The sequence below is a fragment of the Myiozetetes cayanensis genome, unplaced genomic scaffold (genome assembly GCF_022539395.1).
Source record: "Myiozetetes cayanensis isolate MyiCay16 unplaced genomic scaffold, myiCay2020 scf7, whole genome shotgun sequence".
In the NCBI taxonomy this organism is placed as follows: Eukaryota; Metazoa; Chordata; class Aves; order Passeriformes; family Tyrannidae; genus Myiozetetes; species Myiozetetes cayanensis.
Window position 1 is genome coordinate 25,751,236 of NW_026087964.1, and position 18,794 is coordinate 25,770,029.

Genomic DNA, 18,794 nt, shown 5'->3' on the forward strand with positions numbered 1-18,794 from the left:
CCAGCATCTATTTTTTCCTAAAAATATGTATAGAGGTGCTGTGCAGAATAATTTTTTTAAATCTGACATTGACTTGTGATTCTCCCACCTTTAACAGACAGGAATAGCATGTCTGCATAGCCAGGCCTTTTGTCACTCAAAGTAAATCTCAACCTCATCCATAATGAAACTCTACAGGACCTGAACATCCAAAATCAGAGTGTGCTTCCAGATCCCATTCATCTTTCTCATCAGGAAAATTAAATGCTTTCAAAGCCAAAGGCTTTTTATATTTTTAAAGGTGACAGTGGGATTTGAAGATGTAAATAACCGAGCGGAATGCAGAGTTGCCAGTCTTTACTTAATGAGAAAACCAAGTCTGTAACGTTTGAAAGAGCATTATCAAAGCAAAGATGCACAAAACATCACCGTACTATGAGTCAGACACTAAATCAACCAGAAGTATTAAAGATAATATCAGGAAAAAACTGATAACAAAAGTTAAATGACAGCTCATTCTAAATGAGCTTTAGTTTTTTCTCAGTTTGGGCAGCATTTTTAAAAGACAAGAAGGCAATTCTCTCCAAAGAAACTATACATTTGGAAAGAAAGACCAAGTTTGTCCAAGTAGACTGGAAATACAGGCATGTGGAGTTACAGATAAACTCATATAATTAAATAAAATATAATTAAAGCTAAAACCAAACCAAATGTGCTCCTTGTGCTATTTGAAGATGCAATCCTTAATATGTTTTTTTATCTCATACAACCTCAAAAGTGGAAGTATAACAGTCCTCGTGGCAAATGCTTTATCCTTAAAAAAAATGCTTTCAACAGCTTCAAGAATATTTCCAAATATAATATTCTTTTTTCAATTTACTGTATGCAAATCTGTAGTACTTTGACAGGAAGTTAGATTATGCAGTTCAGTACTTTTAGGAAATGGTACTATGAAAATGCCTTTTAATGAATAATAAATATTACAATATAAATCCAGATTCAAAGTGAATATCATGATTCTTTTTAATGAAAGAAATATACTTCAGGTATTTAATAATTTACAATGTTTAAATTCTTATTTTTTACACAAATAAGAGAGGATTCTATTAACTGTATTCCCTTACTCACAGAATTATAAGCAAGACCTACTTTGAGATGAGTGAAATTCTAGTGAGACATGAAATGTGCAACATAAAGAATAAAAAGAAAAGAATTGAACCTTCAAGTTCTTTCAAGTACAGCTCAAAAGGAAGTAGTTAGGGAACTGAATTCAAAGGAACACGAGTTGGAGTGGATAACTACAAAAAGTGAATCTTTTAGAGGAAATAAAACAGCAAGAGCATGGAGTAGGTGCAAAGGATGTGAAATCAAAACCATAAGTGTAACTGAATAAAATTACTGACACCTCCAGCTTCCATTGGAAGAGAATAAGTCGAGTGAAGACTACACTATGAAAGAAGCATCTGTACAGGCAAACTACTTATGAAAGAATGTCAGTTGTTATAGAGGTTGGTAGAGAAAACTCAGTAAGTAGCCTGAATGAGGGAAAAAGGTCAAAAGTTCAATTATGCGTTTATAGAGAAACCTCTTTATGCTTAGCTGATTTATGAACACCAAACCTTTAAAATTACTCTTCTTTGGCACAGAGCAAATCAAAATTACCATTTCACAACAGTTACATGTTCCTGCTGAAACTGAATATTCAGAATTGAAAGATACCATGCAAACTACTAATTTCTGCTCAGTTTGCTGGTTCTTGAAATACAGCCTTTGGGAAATGGTAAGTTTCATAAAAACAATGGAAGTACAATGTTGGCATTTGGTTCTGGGTTATATTTGTTTATGTATGTGCATGTTGAGGAAATTTTGTCAATTTTTTAATCAGTAAATTATCCTTTCATAGTTTATGAGTAGTTAGATTACATAACAAAATGGTACCTTTCAGAGGATTTATAACCCACTTGGATGAAAAGACTGTCACCTGAGGTTTTTTGTTTGTTTGTTTGTTTATGTGTTTTTTGGTTGTTTGGTTGGTTGGGGTTTTTTTGTTGTTTTTTGTTTTGTTTTGTTTTGTTTTTTTGGTTTTTGTTTGTTTGTTTGTTTGTTTATTTTGGTTTTGTTTTGTTAAAAGAATGCTGGTTAAAGAGTCGATAAGCTAAGAATTAATTATTTTGCTGTGGAAAATGACCCATGTATTACCATTATCTGACTCCTTCACATCTTTCTTGAAAGCAAATCACATCTACTGACAATGGAATTGTTACCATTTTGATGTGTACAAACCAGATGGAATTGCAGTGTCACAGGTGCAGCTGAATCTAACTGCCTTGATCTTTCACTAGATTTTTGAATAACATCAAGTATCTAAGATTATGCAGCTACTAGATTGTAATGCCAATTTATCCTCTGAGTTAGAGACTTTAAAGAGCATTTTTAAAATATTTTACTTGTTTCAAAACAATTATTAAGTTAAAGCATCCACAGGTTTCACAGAGAAAAAGGAGTAATTAATCAATACTGTTTTACCATTAAAGAGACCCTAAAAACAGAGACCTTTTTTTCTAAATATTTAATTGTAATAAAAAAGTAAAATTCTTAATTCTTTTACCATGTGCACATAGCTAAAATTTAAAAGGGCTTTTGTGAGTTTTGATAGCTGTTGTTATCACTAAGACCTTAGAAAAGCTAATCACTGCCAAACTGGAAGAAAAACAGATATTCAACTATGTAAATGATCATAAAAAGACCAATGATCATAAAAAGACCACATAAAATCTTTGTTCCTTCTTTTATGAAAGCACAGTTATTGACATTTTTTTGGGGATGAGAAAGAGTGCAGCTTCTGGCCTGCAAGTTGGTTGTGCAGCTATTCAAGACTTCCTATTTTATAACTGGCTTGAACTGTAATTTAGCAAGGTACTTGTATTAAAAAGTATGATTCAACTGGATTATTGCTATTGAGGTGTAAATAACTGAAATAAAAGTAAGTTATTTTTTGAAAGCATGATTATTATGATTGCTGACACTTCAGTCTTACAGAGTCCCTCAGCAGCAAAAGTGACTAATGTTAAACAGTGAAGGTTTCAGATATGATACTGACGTGGCCTTACTGGAGGTATATTCTAGGTAGGAAGTTGTAGTATAGCCTGAAAGATGCAGTTTTTCACTTGTAAAAGCACAGGCATTGAAATCTTCAGAAGTAAGCTGTTATTAAAAAGTAAATTTTAAACTTAATGACTTGGACTAATTACTCAAGGCCCTTGAATATGACTAATGTTTGATGTATATTTTCTGTATGGCAATCTTACTAAAGCAAGATGTCTACCAAGCCATTCATTTAGATAATAAGAACAAGTTCCCTAATAAACTAAAACTCAGCATCTTCAGTTGTGCTAAATTTTGATCAAAGCAAATTGCAGCTCCAGGAAATACTTGCAAAATTGCAACAGTCATTATTTATCTTCTTAAATATCATCTTAACTTATTGAGTACAAACATTTGAGACATTGTTTCCTGATGGTAGGCAGTTAAAATACCTCTTGCCTTGCAATGCAAATGAAACTGGATTATGCCTATGTGTTCAGTTTCTCATCCATATAATCGTTTGAAGGTTCACATCCAAAATTTATTTGGTCACAAGTTGGCTTACTTTTCTGAAAAAGTGAATCTATGTGAATAAAATTTGGACTGAGCATGTCAGTAATATAATTTAATTAATAATTGGAAAGGCTATTTTAAATGCTATTTCTGGGATGAAAAAGTCAATAAATGTAAATTTAACTGCTGAGAAGTCACATTAAAACTGGACATTTCCTCAAAACATGAACAAAATTGAAATATATATAATGGGTTTACAGAAATCAGATTTTAAAAAATAATAATTTTTGTAACATCTTTTACTTTTTTCCCCTATTATGTATGACAGATGGAGATACACATCACAAGAAAAACAATGAAACACAACCATTTCCTGCTTGAATTGATACAATCTCCTTGAAGTTACAGTAGCTAGATATATGAATAGATTTAAAGCTTACATTTAGATTTCACAGTAAGTAATTTCTAAAATAACCCCCAAAATTCATCATCTTTTCCTAGATATATGTATAAGATAGTTTGAATTTGCAATTTACTTAAAATGGTGTAAAGTATTCTATGTTCACCATAGTGAAACACAGAACAAAAACTGTCCCTGTCTACATTCAAAAGATGGAATTTTAATGGGATTATTTTCATATTTAATAAATCAAAAAGATCACATTTTCACTTTGTTGTAGTAGATAACCCTAGAATTTGGAACACTCAGGCTTATGCTCTAATGAATAGTTAATACTTTTCAAAGCAGAATTGTTGTTTCCTTGATGAAAAATGAATGAATCAATGAATGAAAGGTCTATCAAGCAACAGTCAATAGCTTCATAACCACGGGACTCACCTGGAATGTAAAAGAATGAGACATAAACTTGGATATTCCAAGTACAAAATGAAACAATGAGAAAATTGTTTCTCACCCCTGAAAACTCTATAGTTTTCAGAACTATAGAGTACTGCTGCCTACCCACAAAACCTCGCCAGGAAGGTATACCCAATTTCATATAATCATAGAATCATTAAGGTTGAAAAAGACCTCCAAGATCATTGAATCCAACCTTTGACTGATCACCACCGTCTCAACTAAACCATAGCACTAAGTGCCACATCCAGTTGTTTCTTGAACACTTCCAGGGATGGTGACTTTCCTGGGCAGCCCATTCCAATGCTGGACCACTCTTTCAGTGAAGAAATTGCTCCTGATGTACATCCTGAACCTCCCTTGGTACAGCTTGAGGCCATTCCCACTTGTCCTGTCAGTAGGCCAACCCCCACCTTGCTACAGCCTCTTTTCAAGTAGTTGCAGAGAGCGATATGGTCTCCCCTGAGCCTCCTTTTCTCCAGGCTAAACAACCCCACTTCAGGTGCTCCTCCTATGACTTAGTCTCTAGACCCTTCACCAGGTTTGTTGCCCTTCTGCAGACTCATTCCAGCACCTCAAGGTCTTGTAATGAGGGGCCCAGAACTGGCCACAGTACTCAAGGTGCAGCCTCACTAGTGCTGAGTACAAGGGGGCAATCACTGCCCTGGTCCTGCTGGCCACACTATTTCAGATACAGGCTAGAATGCATTTGCTTCAAAAAGCTATAAAACCCCCTGAATTATTAACTTTTGATAAAAGCGAAGGACATTTGCCCTTCAGTTAAGATATTCCATAAATAAATGGTTAGATTTTGAAAAGTCAAAAGCTCAGAGGAATTTACCAGGAATTTCACCATTAAGTCTAGACATCTCATTAGTTGGCTACTTTAAGAGCACAGGTTAGTTACATTTTATCTATAGGCAAAATAGAGAAAGTGGCATCTCTAGAGGTTAGTTATCTACTGATAATGGACTGAGACTAGGGTAACAATGCACACAACCCAAGCATGCTGAAGATTTTGCCTTCACCATCTGATTAGCAACAGATGATTTGAATTTTATCTAGATTGGGAAAATCTTGTTTGGGAATTACACTTTATTCACACCAGAAGTCACCTAATTTACCCTTAGCATTGAAACCGCTTCATAGGGCACCTTATATAGGTTTTAGTGGCCAGTTCTCTATGCCACATGGAAATGTGCATTTATTTCTGTTCTCTACTTTGCCATTACTGCGCATACTGAAAAATTCTTATGTGATAATTACTGATGCACTAATACAATTTAGTAAATTGTTTTATTTATGCAAAGGAGGCCACAAAGCAGCAGGTCTGTTATCCAGATTTTTTTAAATAGCTCTGGTAAAGCATTTTTACTGTATTGGAATTTACATGTCACTGATAAATTATAATCAAATATTTAGATAAGTTCATTTGTGCACCCTGTAGGAGTCCATTATATGCAAATACATAGTATGTGTTTAAAAAGACTGCAAATACTTCCAAATACCTTAAAATTAAAGCAAAAATGAAAATCTGGAAAGTATCCTCCCCTGTATTTCTAGAATACTACAACAGAGATATGTGGACATAATGCGTTTTTGTGCCTATTAGATGAAAATTAAACAAAAATGTTACCATCTCTAATTGTTGAAAATCTATTTTTTTTCAGATATGAGAAATAAAATGAAGCTATAATATCAGTTCCTCACAAGGTTGATAAAAAGTTGATATTACTACTAGTGATTATAACCTATTATGACTGTCTTTGTGTCTCTGCTCTTTATTAATGTTCTGGTTTTCTCTCTAGAAGTAAATTACTTAGATGACTACAGTACACTCAGACTTGCCATTAGGTAAGTCTTTACTGCAGCTTTAAATGGAAATTCTGCAGCTCTGAGACAGAGAGTGAATGTGCAACAATAATTTTGTCACACAATATTCTCGTCTTCAAGACTGCATAGCCATGAAGCAAACCTTTTCATTTGGCAACAAAATTGAAGCAGGCGTATTTCAAACCAATTAACTGCAGTGACTGTAAACCATCAATGGCCATGATAGTGAACACGTGCTTATGTGTGATCTGTATCAATCATAGGAAAGACAGCATTTTCTGCAGGAAGGGACAAGATACTAAAGCATCCTGCAAGATCCGAAAGTTGGCTGAAATACGCATCTTTTGCCGAAGCCTCAGATGTTTTTTTAGGTAAGAACCACAAGAGAGTTGCCACATACCTTGCAGATGCTGTGGGAAGAGGGATTATGGCAGTAATTTACGGCTAGATCCACCACTCCATTTTCAAGATGGGACTGAGATGGTCACAGAGTAATTTATCAGTGCCAGTCTCAATACTCCCTTCTGTGCCACCAAGGAGCAGTATCCAGGACTCAGACTACCACTACAATTCAGATTACCTGGCAAATCTTGCAACAGCCCAGCTCTGCTCTGAGTTTTGCAGCACAACCCTCGTCTAGTCTTTGCTCTTTTACTGTTTGTGAGTCAGGAGAGACTCAAAAATCACACTCTTGTCACTGCTGCAATACAAGTATAATAAATTCACCTTTCACATACCTATCATAAATTCAGACTTCTAAGATTTAAGTATTTTTCCATTGCCTTGCTACATACCAAGGCACATCTGGCTAAAATTAGCGAAGCAGGCTTTATTGTTGCATGAAAATTTGGTGTGGTCAGCTGCCAGAGAAACCTGTTATTCACATCCTCTTAAAGTACATTATATTCAGGCATTTTCAGAACAGAAAACTGAATCCTGGGCACCAAAACAGTCATGATTAGGGAAAAAAATGTCATACAATTTGACAGTCACCATGAATCAGTTATTTTGGTTTATCATTTTTAAGTTAAAACACAGAAAGAATATATATCTTTTGTCCAACTAGCAACAAAAGCCCTTATTAGTTTCAGAGACAGGTTAAGAGACAAAAAAGGAAATCTTTCCTATTTTGCCTTTTCATCAGATCAACTCTAAGAGGTATTTCTCTATATTATTGTGATAATAAACTGTCATGATGTTTACCACTCCAACCTTTGAGCTTTCACTGAAAAGAACGTGAATGGGAAAGACCTCTATTCTTCTACTGTTAAACCTTCCAAAGGAATATATTTCTTTTAAGTTTAGTCTTTCTTGTCTTTAGTCTCCCTCTGCTCTCTAGGCATCTCATCACTGTAAGTAACATGTTCTATTTTTTGCAGCAGGATATTCCCTCTGCTCCTTCCCTTGTTTTGTATTAAAAGTTCCTTTCAATATCTGTAATAATTTTTTACTGTAAGGTTTTGCCAACATGAAATTGTTTTGAATTACTATTAGATTTTCCTGTCAAGAAAAAAAAAAAAAAAGAGTATTTTCATTAAAACTTCAAATTCAGAGACTCTAATTGGTCTTTTCCTTTCATCCTAAGTCTAAATATAAACCAAGGAGGCAATGCCAAGACTGACAATGAGAAGAAAAAACTGCAACTATAAAAAGCCTGAAAACAGTTTTGACGGCTAAAACATGAAACCAACTTGTTGATAGATACTCCTTCTTCACAGTATACCTTATCTATTGCATTTTCTCTGCTCCACACTGAGAGTGTAAAAACATATTTAAAAAGTAGTCCATCATTTGATAATGCTGCTAAGATAAAAATAGAAAAAATAATACAATTGGCTTGCTTGGTATGGATATAAATATTTTTTTAAAAGCTATCTCCCTTTAATGTTTAACAAGGAAAGACTTTAAGGTGCAGCTACCAACCCCACCTCATGCTTTCAACCGTAAATTGGGACAGGAATTTTTCAAGTGAACCTAGCTTTTGGCTACTGCTAGTATTTTATTTTGCTGAACTTGGAACCATCTTGTGTCTTAGCATGATATTCAAGTATTTTAAAAAAATTTCTGTGTTACTGTATCCAGACCTCTGACCAACTTAACACATTTGCTTTGCAAACAGTGATGTAGAAAAAGGACACAAAACCACACTCTCAACGCTGTAAGTGGTGTAACCTATAGTACTAGCTGTCATTTCTTTCACACTTTGGTGTCAGATTGGTTGAGAATGATTATGACTTAAGGGAAAAGTCTCTACTTGAACTAAATGACATTTCAGCATTTGTAAAGTGGTAAGACTGCCTGGAGGAAAGCATTTGTGTGTGCATGACTGTGCATGTGTGTGTGTATTTGTGTGCTTAGATCTATTCTCTAGTAGTGTTTCTCTACACAGCTCACAAAATAAGTTTCAGATGTTTTACAAACCTGTTATCTAATAGTTGCAATGAAAACTAAGATACATGCTGAGGAACAGTTAGCACAAAACTGAATTCTAATGCTTCCTAATTAGGAATGTAATTAGCATTGTCAAGATCATTCTTGCTAGATTGAGTATGGTTAGATTTCAAGTAAAAGGAAAACTTGTTTGCAATCACATACAGTATACTACTGAGACTTAACTCAAGATTCTTGTCTGATGATCAGATCTCAAAAAAAGGAAGCTTCCCCCTGGAGAAGTGCTGGGAAAAACTGGTTTGGCCAGTAGATGGAAGAATTTTGAATAGAAGTGGTAATACATAATGAAGTTCCACTGTATCCAAAAGACTTGTCCTTATCTCAATGGCATGTCTTGCAAGAAACATAATTATTCATGAGGTAAAGGAATAAAGTTGTTAACCAGTCACTGGTCAGCTTATGACTGGTCAACTGCCATGAGGAAGGGATGAGAACTGAAGGACTTCTCTGGAACACACCAGAGCAAAAGTACTAAGTGAATGTGAAGGAGCGCAGAGAGAAGAGCTGGTACATGGCTTGCCTGTCTCTGAAAGCACATGCTGAAAGCCAGCAGAGAAAGCGAAGAAAGTAGGTGCTGGTTCTCTTGCTGCACAAACACTACTTGTTGGACCTTGGTTGAGGATGCATGCCCTTCCTGCTGTAGCAGAGGGATATTCCACCTCTCTCATAATGTCCCATCATGCTATGACTTGCTCAGGATTTACAGACAGACCGCAATGCACAATGAAACGGAAAAATGTCAAGCAAAAAATTGTTTTTATTTTTCTTTTACTTTGTAAAAAAGAAAAAAGGAATCCTACATTAATTTGAACAGAAACACTTTTACATAAAAGTCAAAATGAGAGTTTTGTAATTGATAGATTTCATGAATGGTTAGTTCAGAGATCAGAATGGAGACCTAGCTGCAAATGCATATATTGATCTCTGTTTTCTTGGTCATGCTACCCACATGTTTTTTCATTCTAACCAATGTATTATAGCTAATAAAACCCTTTAAAGAATATAAATAAAACTAAAATGAAGATAAAACTACAATGAGAAAGACTGCATCTAACACTTCAGTAAGAACTAAGGTTAGAAAGAACAAATTTTATTGAATTTAAAGTAGTTGTCTTGTGACTAAACATAAAAAGAAAATATCTGATCTCCTCTAAGGCTTATTCCTTGCTGTGATCATTAAGTTCAAAACCAAATCAGGACCAAATCAGTTTATCTTCAAGAGATGATATAATTAGCTCTGAAGAAGGAAATTAAGGAAACTCTACATTCTCTACAGCCAAACTATTTCAGAGTTTCACTATTATTTCTTTTAAAAGCTCTGGATTTTTTTTTGTTAGTTCCAATATTCCAAAATAATGTCACTAAGCCCTGTGCATTAGATGATTATTTTTCTTTATAAAAAGTTTAATCTGTTTAATCATTTTGGTTTGGTGATCAACATTACCACATAGGTTCTTTGCCCTTTCATCAATACCAATGAAGTATAAATCCATTTGCATTTTGAATCTCAGAGCAGTTATACAATTTTCTCTGGATATTGAGGTTTTTGCTTCATTTTCTTATTATGAGATAATTCTTACCACATATAATTTCATGTCTTCTATAGAATATATGTTGATTTTTGCCACTCTTACTTTTGGATTCCTGTTCTGAATTCTTAAACATTTTTATCTGCATTTCTTAATCTTCATAACACATACATATATCTGTACTTTCTGAACCTTGAGCAAAGCTACATTGTTATACACTTTTAATTCAAATACAAAGGACTATATACATTGATGATATTTTTTCCACAGCCAAAATAATGGCTTATTATGTTTGTCTCTTGGTGTGCTGAATTTAATGCTGTCAGACACTGTGAAATGTAAACTCATCATTAGCCACAGTGAGGATAGGAATTTAAATTCACAATGTAGGCTGAAAGCTGCAGGCCATATTTTTGTGGGTGAAATAATTTTTTTCTGGAGTCATTTCCTGTGTGTGAAATTATTCCTAGCTTATAGAAGTCGGCTATGAATAAGCTTTGAAATGTATTGCAGAGCAGACATTATTTGAATCCATGTTTTTCACAGCTTTGTCTGCATACCTACTTTATAAATAGATCTAGGGAAAACAGTGAAGTCCAAGATGCTACTGATGGGGATCTGCTAACTTTTCCTCTGAATAAGGCTTTGTTTCAAACTGTCACTGCCATGCACTCAAACAGTACCTTCATGAGAGGATTTGAGCTCTTTTCTACCTAAATTTAGAGTCAAGATCTCCTGTTCATTCATAAGTAAATTTGGAAAGTATGATGTAAGTCATGACATATGCATACATAATCTCACTATGCAGTTTATGACTACTAAATTCATTAGCATATACTTAAAGTTGGAATAAAAATTTGCCTTAAGGTAGGATAAAAACAAAACAGGTGCTTTGTACCGGTTTTGGATAGAATTCAGAGAAAATAAAGTGCAGTAACATTGGAGCTACTTTAGCTACTTTAGCTACTTTTATGATTCACCTTTCCCTCCTGTGAGTGGTTATATCTTAAAAATAGAGAAGGGTCTGACTGTTGCAATTTAAATGTGCATTTTCAAAACTACAAAGCCTGAAGGCATGTGTGTTTCAGGTTTAGCTTAGGTTTAAGAGTTAGAATGTTACTACAAAATCTGAACCCAGTTTATACTCAATCCCTGCATCTAAACCTTCTGAAGGTTTAGTGTCAAGTTTTCTAATCAAGTTGAACTGTTTTGATTTAAAGGTTATCTCAGCTTATCAATAATGGGGCAATTTTCCACTGAGCTTCGACCCTTACATCGGTCCTCTGGATTTGCCTGGAATCATCCAATTCAAACACTTCAAAGCTAGAACTATTCTAAATGGCATATCTGGACTTTGCATAGTTCTTCAACAGGGAATGTGGGATATGACTGATCATATCATGCAGACATTAGCAGATTTTCCTAAAATTATTAATTCTTACTTTGGCCACAAATATCCAATAGCTTAATCCTGATGTCAAAAGTTTAGCCCGTAAATCAGATTCACTCTAAGTTTGAACTGGGCTCTGTATTGATACTCCTCTTTACCAGAACAGGGTAAATAGTCTCCACTAACTTTGGATAACTGCTAGCTGTGTTCTGCAAAGGAACAGCTCAGACACAGAATCAGCTCAAAATATAAACACTATTTAATAGAATTAAACGGATTACAGCCCAGAAGGAGAGGAAAGGATTGAAATCTGTTTTCTCTTATGTCATGATGCTATCATGAAAAAAGGAAGAAAAAAAAGAAGTTGATTATTTAAGGAGAGGTATTCATAAAACATGGATTATAGAAAGGTTGACTCTCTAGGTAGAGGATGATTTTCCTCTACCTACACATCAAAAGAGTATAATTTTGCTGGGTTTGGGTTTTTTCCCTTTCTTTTCCTTTCTTCTGTCTGACTATATGCTGTCTCCTTATATGTCTCTGTCTACAGAACAGCATAGATGAGTATTTTTCAGTGAAATGGCTGTAAGAAATTGAGCATGTTTTTCTGGGCTGACACAACTGTTTGCATATCTGTCTGCCTTTAGGTTTATTACTTAAAAAAAAAAAAAAATTATGTTACCAGGGCTTATTTCCCTTTACATACATTCCTGAGACCAATTCTTCTGTTCCTTGGCATGTTTTTGTTCAAGTGCCAAAAATCAAAATCTTTCTTTTGCAAATTAGTTGTTATTATGCTCAGGTCAATTTAGTCTTCCAGCAATCTCCACCATCACCTGCAGGATGGTGTAAGTACACACTGCCTGGAGTCAGAGCTGGCTGGGTGAATTCTACTCTTAACTAGAAAACATAAATCTATTTATGCAATGTCCTGGATAAGAAATTTATTTATTTAGTCTCACCACTGAGACTGCCTATAAATTTTTCAGTTCATAGACAGCTTGGAGCCCACATACATATGATTGTAATCAGCTCTGTAGTTGTACCTCCAGAGTAATGCCCTCACAGGTTGTTCTGTTGCCAGCTGATTAGATTACCACAATAATATATTCCAATCAGAGCTCTCATACAGACAAGTCTGGACATTGAGTGCTTTCTTAAGATCTAAATAAGCTTATCAGAAACCTTATTCATCCAGTACATTTTGCAGTACATATTAATGTAGACATTACTGAGAAAACACAGAAGTCCTTTATGTGTGATGCATTTTTTTACTGAAAGATGATGACAAAAGAATTCCAGTTCGTCCAGTGTCCAGGATACTGAGAATCTGGCCTATCTACTTAAAGGATTAACTTTTTAGAACAACATCAAATACAGCAGTTTTACTGTGGTCAGATAATTTGGCTGCATAAGCCAGCTTAAAGTGATTAAGTGTTTCCCTTCATCTTGTGCCACTTCACTCTCCAAACTCCATCTGTCCTGAATGACAATCCACCAACTGAACACGGCAAATCCAAGGTCTTCTTTCCCATTCATACTGAAATAACTATTCAGTCTCCGAATGCATTAGATATACAGCTACTGTAATAACAACATACATAAAATAATAATTTATTTTTCTACATTTCAGTACTTGTTATAAATATTTTATTTCTACTTTTCCAACCTAATTTGCAATTCACGTATATTTCCTCATATTTCTGTCATATTTCCTTTTTATAGCCATAAGCCATATTTCTATTTTATCATTTCCTTTTAACTACTCTGGAAGACCTTTCTATATTTCAATTACCTGCAGACTCACAGTCCTGCATCATAATCTTTAAATCAAAACTGAAGTATCAATGTACTTCTCTGCATATTAATTTTGATTATCAAATTATAAGTGTGTATGTATCTTCTGATGTTTCCTTGATACATCAAGGCTCTCATTTTTCATCTAGTGAAGTTAATGACTGATCAAAAGCCATACTGAACCCACTGTAAGCATATACTTTGGTGTAATGAAAAATATACTTGCAGCTCTTCACATATTTTTTCCTGACACTGTTCTGGTGTCAAATTAGATTTGACCTATACACATCCTGCTATTAATCCGAGAAAGTTTCCATTACAACTGAAGTATGCTGTCCTTTTCCGACTTCCATTTTTCTACTTAGCCGTGTTATTTGGCAAGGAAGGAGGTTCTTAGGAAGTCGTAATAATCTGCAAGTTTTTTTATGCCTCTTCTTTTTGTTTCTCCTACCACTGCTGGCAACAGTATGCAAACCTTAGTACAATTGCACTTCCAGTAATGAGGTCTATTTTTATGTTTGAAATATGGAAACAAAGTGGTCTTCAACTAATTATATGAGGTCATATAATACAGACATGGAACCCCATGTATCTGAAAAGTTTTGTGTTTTAAAAATTATGGAAGCAGTTGAACTCTATAGAACTATTACTAAAATCTTGGTAAAATGATAACTGACAAGTTTCTAAGTAGCTTCTTACTTATTTTTAGAGGGAAAATATTATTGCTGACATATTAATTATCATTATAACAAAATTCAGTTCTATCTGGAAAGGATTTTAGGTCCTGTGCCCAGACATGTAGCATGTCTGGGATGAAAGAAAATAAGTCAACATTTAAGAAAGTAATAGGGAACAAAACAAATTAGTTCTCCATAAAAGTGAGTAATATTTTCCAAACAATTTAGACTGGGTTATTTAGAAAAAGTGACACATCTTATTTTCTATATCTAGAAAACATAATTGAATTTGACTGCAGAGCAGCAATAGTTTCTGATGGAAGACTTATTTAATTTGCAAATCCATTTTTACTTTGCCTTTTTTTAAACATGATTAATAAACATGAAAAGCCACATTTAAAAGTGCAACTGATTTAGCAGTCATGTAAAACCTGTAGCAGAACAAGTTACAGTATAGTTTTTATGCATCTCAGAAATAGGGTCAGAAATGAAATCATGGTTAAATAAAGAACGCTATAGAAAAGTGATGGAGATGTATAGATCAGAGGAACATGTAGGAGACAATATGAGAATTAAATTGCTGTCTCTTCTCCTTCAAAAACCATAGAGAGAGAAGGAAACTCTGTGATACTACAGATGCTGTCCATTCACTAGGACAGGATGAATATAAGGGATGGGGAAAGGTTTAACCATGTGCAGAAAGGAACTTGTGAGCCCACCAGAAAATCAGCTCCTTATTCCTGCTTATTTCCCAGTTCTTCAATAGTATGTTCAATTCATCAAGCCTTTCTCTTCGCTCCCTACAAAACTCTGTGATACACATTGAACCTGGTAGCAGGAAGCATCTCTGCTCAAAGGGGCAAGAGTCAGCTGCAATTCTAACAGGTCTGTCTAAAAAAGCAAAAAGTTAAATCTATTTTTCTTCTTGCCTTGAATAATAAAGTAAAAAAGAGCTAACACAGTTAAACAAATAAAATAAAGTTACAATGGAAGGAGTAATAAGTATTTTAAATTAAATCAGTCCAACTGCCTAATTTAAAGTGACAGACTCTTAATAGGGAAATAGTACTATTGATTCCATATATTTCTTATCTGGTAAATAAATTGATATCTGGATTACTACATTGTTTCTACTATGCCTTTCTCCCTAAAATAGGCTATCTATATAAAAATTTACAAATAAAAATGTTATAAAAATAATCAGTGAAAAGCTCTCCACTAAATCTAACAAGTTTTTATCAATCAAAAATTTCTTAGACTGTCTTATGATAATTTTTTTAAAAAATATGTTTATTCCTCTAAAATGAAAAAAGTCATATACAAAAAACTCCACAATGCCATAGAAGTTTAAAAATGCCCATGAAATGGCCATACTTTAGAAAATTATTACCAAATGAAACATTTATTTGATCTCTTCAGAGTTAAGTGTTTCCAAAGAGGTGCAATAATTGCTACAGAAGAAAATAAAATCATTTCATTGTAGTATCACACTTAAATAACTACATGTGAGAGTTTAATTTCCAAATAAGCACAGCTTATATTTGCTTTTTGATATTCAATTTTTGTTTTATTTGTTCTTCAATGATTCCTTTCCTACATTCACCCCAAAGGCACCATGATAATCAAAACACACAACTGAGAAAAATAAACCACAGAAAAAAATTCTGGTTGATGTTTGACATTATGATGTCCTGCCAGGTTTCATCAGCCATATCATATCACGTGAAGTAATGCAGTCTGATTGATGCAGCTTACAGGGACTCACAATTTTTCACGTGTTTGCTGGAGAATTTAAAGGTATCACAGAATCTTTGGACAATAATACTACTCATGGTGCAAAACGTTTGATTAAAAAATAATTACCATGACATCTCAAACTTATATTCACATTTCTCAGTGGCAGGAAATCTAATTCTGAGTGCCATTTGTAAGATGTTTTTTCACCTTCTGATATATACTTTGAAATCTCTTGAGTCAATTTTATATTTAAGAATATAAATTTATCAGCATTTAATATTATGACTGAGTTTGAACCTTAGCAGGATTCAGTATGATTCTCTTTTTTTACAGTACACATGATGGATCCTGCTTTCCTAGGGATGGATGAACAGCTGACTGCCCATGGAAAGAAGTGAATGATTTCCTTCTTTCACTTTGCTTGCACACGTGACTTTTGCTTTACCAGTTGGTGAACTGTCTTTATCTCAACCTTTATGTATTTTTAATTTCACTCTTACAATTCTCTCCCCCATCCCCACTGGTGAGGGAGTGAGTGGCTATGTGAGGCTTAGTTGCCAGCTGGGGTGAATCCATAACAGTAATATCAAATTACTTACTTATATATATATATATATTTACCTAGCAATGACATATATTTTTTTTACTTTCTTACTTTCTTGAACAAATGTTCAAGTCAAGACAAGATTTCTATTTACAATGGTTCAGCTGAGCCTCATGAAGTAAAGCAGAGTACATACTGTTAATTCATCTGGAAGTTTGACTTGATACTCTGTATACAATATAAACAAAGGTCATAGTATATGACAAAAGTTTTTATTAAACAAATGGCATAGGTACTACAAAACAATGCTTAATGGTAACATATAAAAGCCAAACCACAATGGTAAGTGTGATTTGTACCACAGCTGATCCTGCAGAATTTAAATTCATTTCTGCCTTTAAAGAAATTGATTTTTAGATTATGCAGCATCTTTTCCTTGGTCAAGCAATTACTGATGATGAGAAGAATTTTTCCTCTACAAGGGATTAAAATTTTGTAGAAGACTAGTTGTTTAATTATTATTAAAAATATTTAAAAAATATAATGTTTACATCCCTTTAGACACTTTATCATTACCATACCTGTTACTTTCAGTCTGTCAGCTCCAATGACAATCTCATCTTCATCTGCAGAAAACAATACTCTTCCACCTTCACTTGCTCTCACTTCAAATCTCTTACACTGAGCCTCCACAGCATCAGCTCCTGAAATCAAGTAAGTCATTGTTTCATCTAAGATATTTTGTAAGAATTAAAGTAAACATCAGCATACATGGAATATCCAAAACATATCGACTCCATAAGTATTTTTGACAAAATACTGGGCTTTCTGTAAGCCTGATATATAATTTGTATACTGTTAAAATAATTTTCAGAGTAACTCTTTCACTACTTCATATCAGGATAGAATTTAAAGTAATTATGAAAAACACTTATTTCAGAGTTGTGCGGAATTCTAGAACACTAGAATTTAGAATGTACTTAAACACTGAGATCTTGCAATGCTAATTTAGACAGAGCTTTCTGGTTTGTTCAATTTAAATTGCAGTTTCTTGTCAATGGAAAAAAAAAAGATAACACGAGTTTATTCCATAAAAACAAACAAACCAACACAGCAGAAAAAAGCATTTTTCATTCAGCTCTGCTTCAAACTTACACAGTGGAATAACAAAACAAAACAAAAAAATCAAGATAACAACAAAGATGAACTATCACAATTTATGTAATATTTTATGAAACAATATTTCTAAATATCTCAAAGATCAAAAACCCCAAAATAACTCTGAATTAGACAGACATATAGAACTGTTCTAACTCCAATAAAAAATAAAAAAGTTTGCAGATACCCAAACTCTTTTAAATTTATTATGCTTTTAAATTTACTGGTCTTATCCTTACACTTCAGTGTTTTGTCTACTAAATTCTTCCTGAAAATGGTGTTGAAAAGCAATGAACCGCATATGGCACAACCAGATGTAAGGTAAGATACAAGGTTTCAGGGAATAATTTTCTGAAATTTTCTCGCTGATCCCTAATTGGATTTGTAATGCACACCTGGAAGCAATCTATATGGGTAAAAATTATGGGGAAGGCATTATGGACAAAGAAAACCATGTATGTCATTTCAGCTTAACAATCTGGTTTATAGGTTTGTAAATCCTCCTTCTTCTCAAATATAGAACTTTTCAAGTTAATATGCAAATGCACATTATCAAAATATGTAATAAAATTATAAAAGGTGTAATAGACAATTTTGGAGAAGGAATTGCCATACCAGCCCTTAGTTTGCAGAATCAGCTAAGAAATCAAAACAACAATTCCTCTGTACTTTCACATGACCTTATGTTTGTACTGTAAAAAATTTCTGGCTATCTTTAATTTATGAAAGTAAAAAGAAAATGAAAAGGAACTATAAAAATACTTGTGATGTTCCATTTTGTTGATATTAGACAGGTTTATTCTGTCGCAAGTGTGTAAAGTGGTATTCCCCCCCACCCCCAATTGTACTTTTTAAAAAATGTGATACACAGATTGTTGGGTTTATTTTGAGAAAATACAACATTTTTGTAAAAATTTTGTAAAGACACACAGGGCAGATTTCAGATAATCTAATGTCAGCCATGAGATAAATGCTACACCTTAAAACCTTCCAGAATGCTTACAAATAAAAAGGTATAATGAAATCTAATAGTCCCTCAGGTAACTGTATTACAATATATATTCATAAATATCTGTCTTACAGAATTCATCCATTACTCTTAAATACCTTCCAAAGGTCAGTGATGATGTCCTTGATAGGGGTGTCCCCCAGGTACATTTGAAATATTTGTTTAAAATGCTATCATTTAGCTAGTGATGCATGTTAACAATATAGTTTAGCAGGATACTCTAATCTCTTGCACTTT

General features: G+C 33.8%; 1 protein-coding gene across 8 annotated transcripts in view; it reads right to left on the reverse strand.

Annotated features, from left to right (window-relative positions):
- The window catches only part of SGCZ (sarcoglycan zeta), a 442,608-nt gene that overhangs the window by 36,261 nt on the left and 387,553 nt on the right, over positions 1 to 18,794 (reverse strand). For all 8 annotated transcript variants that reach the window (XR_007631760.1, XR_007631761.1, XM_050337614.1 and 5 more), the window contains one exon: positions 16,972 to 17,094. Coding sequence is in view for 6 of the 8 variants with exons in the window: in XM_050337614.1 (XP_050193571.1) it covers positions 16,972 to 17,094 (123 nt within the window). In the remaining 2 variants the exon portion in view is untranslated. The remainder of the gene's footprint in view (positions 1 to 16,971; positions 17,095 to 18,794) is intronic.